The sequence below is a fragment of the Triticum dicoccoides genome, chromosome 4B (assembly GCF_002162155.2).
Source record: "Triticum dicoccoides isolate Atlit2015 ecotype Zavitan chromosome 4B, WEW_v2.0, whole genome shotgun sequence".
In the NCBI taxonomy this organism is placed as follows: domain Eukaryota; kingdom Viridiplantae; phylum Streptophyta; class Magnoliopsida; order Poales; family Poaceae; genus Triticum; species Triticum dicoccoides.
Window position 1 is genome coordinate 585,042,941 of NC_041387.1, and position 7,676 is coordinate 585,050,616.

The 7,676-nt window shown below is 49.8% G+C and overlaps 1 protein-coding gene across 1 annotated transcript; it reads left to right on the plus strand.

Moving 5' to 3' along the window:
* Positions 1 to 2,521: 2,521 nt before the first annotated feature.
* Positions 2,522 to 5,895, plus strand: LOC119291579 (alanine--glyoxylate aminotransferase 2 homolog 1, mitochondrial-like). Its single transcript, XM_037570360.1, has 9 exons — positions 2,522 to 2,942; positions 3,390 to 3,620; positions 3,734 to 3,904; positions 4,268 to 4,411; positions 4,554 to 4,733; positions 4,824 to 5,049; positions 5,175 to 5,288; positions 5,370 to 5,456; positions 5,545 to 5,895. Exons 1-9 carry the CDS (start codon positions 2,700 to 2,702, stop codon positions 5,586 to 5,588), a joined length of 1,440 nt encoding a protein of 479 aa, XP_037426257.1. The 5' UTR covers positions 2,522 to 2,699; the 3' UTR covers positions 5,589 to 5,895.
* The last annotated feature ends 1,781 nt before the right edge of the window (positions 5,896 to 7,676 follow it).

Sequence of the window (7,676 nt, forward strand, 5' to 3'; positions counted from 1 at the left end):
GGGGGGGTGCTGGCGATCTTATCCCCCGTCTCGTCGCCGGCGAGGGGGGGTTCGGTTGGGACGCGCCCTGTTCCGACCCGGGTCGGGGGAACAGGGGAAGGGGACGCGGTGCGGGAGCTGGGCCGGCTGGGCCGGCCAGTCTGGCTGCGGGCCAGGGGGATTGGGCGGTGGCCGTGCGGGTGGGTTGGGCTGTCTGGTCCAGGGGGCTTCCCCCCCCCCTTTTTTGTTTTTTTTTAATTTCTTTCTTTTATTTATTTTCCCTTTCTGTTTTATTTAGTTTTAGGGCATCTAGGCATTTTATAAAATGGTGTTTGCTTCACCATAATTACCAGTGCAATATTTGGCAACCCCCAAACATTTTCGCTCTGACTTTTGAAAACTTAGGGTGTTTGTCACTAATTCATAGTTTGAATTAGCAATGATTTTGAACTACCACTTGGTTAGCAACAGTAACACTGGTTACATGGCATCATTAGAAGAGTTTTACTGTAGCCTAATTATCCGGGCGTTACAAAAGGCAAAATGTGCTAGGTTGAAATTGCCATGTTAAAATGCAAAACAATTCAAAAAAGAGGCAGTTGCCACCTAACAGAATGTACTTGCCACATGGGCTCAATTGAAAGTGGCAAATAGTTTTTCCACTGCACAAACATATAATGTGGCAACACACACCCTGTCCTCATACAAAAATGAGTTGCCATGTGTTCAAAAGCAAAATGTGCTAGGTTAAAATTGCCATGTTAAAATGCAAAACAATTCAAAAAAGAGTTGACGACATCTACTGAACAACCTTTAATGGCAATTCACACACTGACCTCATATTAAAAGTGAGTTGTCTTTTTTAATACAGCCAAATATGTTCAGATATCACGAGTCAGCGTGGCAAAACACAAAATTGGGTCTGTAATACAGTGAAGTTGCCACATTATCCTGCCTACATCATGGCAACAGCCATAGTGTGTTCACAGAAATAATTGCCACGCGGAAAGCATACTTGTGGCAACTGTCACAGTTGATCAGGAAATTAGTTGCCATCCAGTGCACGTAGTTGCTGAAACTACCATGACTATCTATTTACTACACTTTATCACGCCTACAGCATGGCAACAACCATAGCATGTGCACAAAATTAGTTGCCACATGGGAACATATTTGTGGCAACTATCACATTTAATCAGGAAATTAGTTGCCATACAGTGCAGATAGTTACTGAAACTACCATGTCTGCCTTCATACTGCCCTTTGAAAAACAACAACCTAGATCTAGGGTTCATTGGCAACTATCATAACCTGAAATTCATCAACAAAAATCTTCTTGCACTGATCGCAAAATAGTATTTCGAGACAAAACATAACAAGCAGATAGAAAAACGCCGGCTCAATCCCAAGGCAGAACCAGGATGTGGCCGCGGACAACCACACCGGCATGACCGCCACCACGACGGCGACGAAACTACCCAATGCCAACGAAAACGGCAAGCACAAAGACTCCGCCGCCGGCGGGAACGCTGGCGCACCGCGCACCCGCCTGAATCTTGACGAATCTCGAGCGGAACATTGACCACGGAGGAGAGGGGAGAAATGCAGGCAAGGAATTTAAGCGTGGGATGGAGCATTACCTTCAACCCGCAGGCGCTCCGGTCCGGCGAGTCCCACCGACGGCCGCGAATGCCGTCGACTCTTCCGCCTCCGCCGTCGCCTTCTCCTCTCACCTTCTCTTCCAATCGACTGAACTGCGGGGTGGGTTGTGCGAGTAATGAAGTGGGGAGTAAATGGAACCGTGAGGGGAGGGGGGCGAAGTGCGCGACGTGGTTGACGGCAACCGCAGTCGGGCATGCCGTGCGGCCGCAAAGCAGTTCCACTGCACGCCCCCGAGTGGCAACCGTTAACCGCGGGGAGACAACCGGCGTGTGGGCGAATTCTCTCACACACCACACACGCGACTTGTCCTACGTGACACACAAAATCAGCCAAAACGTGCCAAGATTCGTGCAGAACCTATTGAACGGCGATGGAAGCGTGTGGTTGAGTTGGCTAACGCCCACACATGTGGGCATTAGTGTTTTCGTCCTTTAACCGGTTAGCTATCGGGCTGTCTCTCCAGACGTTTAAGACCGATTTGAGACACTGACAGATTTGAGGCGCAAGATGCTCTTACATCTCTCAACACATCTCTCGGCCAATTCCGAGCAAGGGATGAGCTGAGCTGCCTCCCTCGGCCCGCCGGGTCGACAGGAGATAGCGACGGAAGACCGGCCGGGAACTCCACCTCAGGCGTGCCACCCGTGGGGCGTTTTTTAATAAACACATATGGTTGTCAGTTGTCACCACGATGAACGTATCTACCCGCTCACGAATCCCAACGACGATTCCTTGTGCCGTGGCCGCACGTCAGTGACACGAGGCCCCGTCAGACAGCCAGATCCCGCGCCGAGAGTTTCTCAGTCACGCATCGCTATCGGAATCCGGACCATTTCCACGTCACTGCCAACTACGGGAGAGCCCGACCCGAGCCAGCCGCCATTGGCATTGGCACCAGCACCACTCCACTCCACCACCAGAGACCCGTGCCAATCCCACACTCCACTCTCCTTCTCATCCATCCATCTAACCACCCCCGAGCTAATCCAGCTCCGTCTCCCTCGCTGTTCGGTTGTGGAGTACCACAGCTCCTACCCCCTAGCTAACTGATCCGAGCCATGGCCGCCTCGCTGCTTCGCCGCGCGGCCAGCGGCCGCGGGCGGTGTCCCTCGCCGGCGGAGTCGCTGCGGAGGCTGGTGTCCTCGGAGGCGGCGCCGGAGCAGGCCCTGCCGCGGCCTCTGCCGGAGATGCCGCCGTTCGAGCACCGGCCGAGCCCGTACGCCGGGATGGGCGGCGCCGAGATCCTCGAGAAGCGGAAGAAGTTCCTTGGCCCCTCCCTCTTCTACTACTACCAGAAGCCGGTACATACGTCGTATACTTATCTTCTGCTGCTTCGTCATGGCGATTGTCCGCTGTAGGAAGACGAGACCTGTGCTTGAAACCAATCCTCTTAATCAGTAGGAGAGTAAATAAATTTTGATGTAGAGGATGATGTATGAACTGCATCAATCATCATGTAAGATTAGGTTCGATATTTTGCTACTCCCATCATTGTCTCGCTCACACGTTGTCCCAGGACCCACACGTCAGTGAAACATCAAGTGCCACTTTTTTTTTGAAGGCATCAATATCAAGCGATACCTATTAAAACGCCAAATAAGTGTCAGTGCCAAATTCCCAAAGGCCCCGATCGAAAGCAATAGTAGTACTATGTGTGAAATAGTGTAAGAGATGTCTGAAGATATTTTTTATGGCAGTATAAAATTAAAGTACTACCATCTTGATTCCATTGTGATCTGTATTGGCAGCTCAACATCGTGGAAGGGAAGATGCAGTACCTGTACGACGAACAAGGCAAGAGATACCTCGATTGCTTCGGAGGCATAGTCACGGTGTCATGTGGCCATTGCCACCCTGATATTGTCAAGGCCGTGCAGGAGCAGACCAAGTTGCTTCAGCACACCACCACCATATACTTGCATCATGCCATCGTCGAGTTTGCCGAGGCGCTTGCCTCCAAGATGCCAGGCAATCTCAAGGTAAAGAAATACTTCCTTCCTTCAGTGGCTCAGTGCTACTAGAAGTTACAACATGGATGGACTCGATGACGAGAAGGGAGTGTGAGTGTCTCATATTTTGGGATGGTATGCAGGTTGTGTACTTCGTCAATTCTGGGACCGAAGCGAATGAATTGGCAATGTTGATGGCTCGGCTGTACAGCGGGAATCTCGGTATGGTTGCATTGAGAAATGGATACCACGGTGGGAGTGCTGGAACAATAGGTCTCACGGGTTTGCAGACGTGGAAGTACCCGATTCCTCAGGTCTGTGTCTGATTGTTAGGAGATACAAAATGACACAGATTTTCAGTGCAAGTCTTTTTTCCAGTTCAATTAATGTACTTGAAAAGATTGACCTATTGTTAGTTCAGCGATGCTAAAATTAACACAGAAGCACAAAAGTATGTCGATATCCCTATTTTTTTGTCAGGTGCATTATGGGCTTCATCTCGGTTAGTTAATCTGCAATGTGTTGTCGTAATATAGTTATCACCCCTTACTCCTTTAAAAAAGTTAAAAAATGAGGGGAGGTAACCTATAGTGCATTCGTGCACATTGTTTCAATATGACCATCTGTAGTTGTTTAAATTGGTTCTTACCTATGAGCCATTTATTTCTCATTCGCAGGGTGAGATTCATCATGTCATGAATCCGGATCCTTACCGTGGAGCTTTTGGGTCTGATGCTGCAGCTTATGCCAGGGAAGTCGAAGAACATATAAATTTTGGCAGTTCAGGAAGGGTTGGAGGTTTTATCGCAGAAACTTTCCAAGTATGAACAATTTAACGTTGTACATTATACTGTAAAAAAACTGATAATATGGTTTTATTAAGATGCTTTTTTTTTCTTGTACGGGGGAATCCAGATGAACGTACTCATATATCAGCTTTCTGATTGATGAACATGATTGCAGGGTGTAGGAGGTACTGTTGAACTAGCTCCTGGATACCTGAAGTCGGTATATGATACTGTCCGGAAGGCGGGTGGTGTCTGTATAGCTGATGAAGTCCAAAGTGGTTTTGGACGTACTGGAAGTAACTACTGGGGATTCCAGACGCAGGATGTCATCCCTGACATTGTAACGATGGCAAAGGTTCGTGGTAACAGGAAAAACTCTGCCTCGAAGGTTTCATTATGTTGACAGTATCAATCAATATTAATGAATTTTTTTCTGTATTTCTAGGGAATCGGCAACGGTCTACCACTCGGTGCAGTTGTAACAACTCCTGAGATTGCAAGCGTGATGGCTCAGAAGATCCAGTTCAACACATTCGGTGGGAACCCTGTCTGTTCTGCTGGTGGATTGGCTGTTCTTAAGGTTCTCGACAAGGAGAAACGGCAGGCGCATTGCGCAGATGTCGGCGCTCACTTGGTGGAACGTCTGAAATCTCTTCAGCAGAAGCATGAAAGTAAAATGTCGAGTCCCATCTTTTGGTCCATTTGAAGTAACCATTTCGGTCAACTGTTTGATTTTGGGTTCGAGTTAGTGTAACCGATCGATGATTATCCATCCCTTGGCCTTGCTTCTGCTCAGTCATTGGAGATGTCAGAGGAAGGGGGCTGATGCTTGGGGTGGAGCTCGTCACTGACAGGACGGAGAAGACTCCGGCCAAGGCTGAGACCGCTCTTCTGTTTGAGAAACTCAAAGGTAATAGCTCACATTCCCTACCTCCATGATCGCAAAATGTTTACTTCTACAGCTCCTCATATGGTTCTCTTGTTCTACCAGATCTTGGCGTTCTAGTCGGCAAAGGCGGTCTGCACGGCAACGTTTTCAGGATTAAACCACCGATGTGCTTCTCAAAGGACGATGCAGGTCAGTAGCTCAACTATCTCCACAAGATCCCCGACGAAATCTGCATTGCTCGTAGTGGTAGAGACTAACCGGACTCCTGATCCGGCAGATTTCTTGGTGGACGCCATGGACTACGCCATGTCAGGGTTCTGAGGACCATGAACGTTCTTGTGCCTGCCCCTGAACCGTCACCGGGGCCGCGGCGCGGAGTGCATGGGGATGCCCTGGTGCTGGTAGCATGGTACGTTCCCATGGCTGGGCTGCGTCACCGCGTGTTTGCTCGCAACGCATGTATACGTGCCCGGTGTCTATGTTCGTGATGATGAAACACAACCCTTACCCAGGGAGAAGGGATGAATAAATGAAGGGAGGAAAGCATCAGAAAAGCGCAATGTGCTGTCTGGCTTATCTGCTGTTTTTTGGTAGGGATATCTGAAATCCAATGGGCAAGGAAAATCTACGTTTCCTTGTAAGAATAGGAAAACAATACGCTAAGAGCATCTCCACTCGTTCGCCCCCCAGGGGCTTGAAATAGTGCCACCTGGGCCCACTTTTGGCGCAAGTTGGACCAATTTTGGCTCATATTCGGCGTGCTTCGGCACAAATTCAACGGAAGCTAATTTTTGTCACATAGTTCGTCAAAGAAATTCAATACAAATCAAATAGTTCAACAAATTAGTCAGTTCAACAAATAAAAACTCATGTTTCATCACACGTCGAGCTAGGCGTTGCCCTTGAGCCTCCATAGATGCTCTATCAGATCGTGTTGCAGTTCTTGATGCACCTGTGAGTCTCGGATCTCCTGACGCATATTGAGGAAGGCAGTCCAGGTTGCCGGTAGCTGGTGATCAACTTGGACAAGAGGACCATGCCTGTAATATGGTTCAGTGTTAAACACTGACTCTTCCTCCTCGCTCTCAATGATCATGTTGTCAATATAACACAACAAGCCATGACCTCCCATGTTTGATCTTTCGATCAGGTCTGAGCGGGGTACAGGACAAGAGCAAATCGAGATTGGAGCACACCAAATGCCCGTTCGACATCCTTCTTGCAAGCCTCCTGACACTTGGCAAAGTAAAAGTTCTTGCCTCCTGGCACAGGGTTTGAGATAGTCTTCACAAATGTGAACCATCTCGGATAGATGCCATCTGCTAGGTAGTATCCCTTGTTGTAGTAGTGCCCATTGACCTCGAAGTTCACCGGAGGAGCATGACCTTCAACAAGTTTGGCAAAGATGGGGGAGCACTACAGTATGTTGATGTCATTGTGAGTTCTTGACATACCAAAGGAGTGCCAAATCCAAAGGTCATGTGTGGCCACTGCCTCAGGTGCCACACTACAGCCGCCTTTGGCGCCTTTGTACACCCCCGCCAAGCAAATGGACAATATTTCCATTTTCAATGCATGCAGTCGATGCTTCCAAGCATCCCAGGAAATCCTCTTGCTGCATACTGTGCTAGGATCCGAGCAGTGTCTTCAGCATTGGGTGATCGCAAGTATTGAGGTCCAAACACTGCCACCACTGCCCAGCAAAACTTGTACAAACACTCAATGGTCGTGGACTCGACCATGCGTCCATAGTCTTCCAGTGAATCACTGGGAGCTCCGTATGCAAGCATCCTCATAGCTATCGTGCACTTCTGGAGTGAGGTGAATCCAAGTGTGCCGGTGCAATCTTTCTTGCACTTGAAATAGTTGTCGAACGCATGGATGGAATTCACAATCCTGAGGAAGAGCTTTCGGCTCATCCAATAACGGCGCCAAAATACTTTCTCGCCCTGCAGTGGAGCGTCGGTGAAGTAGTCGGTGTAGAGAAAGCAATAGCCTTCCAGTCGATGCCTCTGCTTTGCCTTCACCCGGACCGACGCCGAGCCACCTCGTCGCGACTTTGCATTTTGCTCACGAACAGGCCGGCCAGAGCTGCGAGGACCATGAGATGCACTTCGTCCTGGGCGTCGGCATCGGCTTCCTCCTCTAGCAGCGCCGCCAACGTCTCCTCGTCGTCCGAGTCCATCACCAAGCAGACAAATCGCCGAACACCTGGCGGGTATGGTAGGCGCGCAGCCGCCGGCAACCCCGCCCCGCATGGCCGGAACGCCGGAAAGCTCGCCCAAGGGCGGGGTGGAGGGTGCCACGGTGATCCCTCTATTTTTTGGCGGGGAAATGGCCTTGCTAGCGGCGGAGGGTAGGTAGGCCGAGCCGGGATCGGCACGGCGGCGAAAGGCGTGTGCGCGCGGG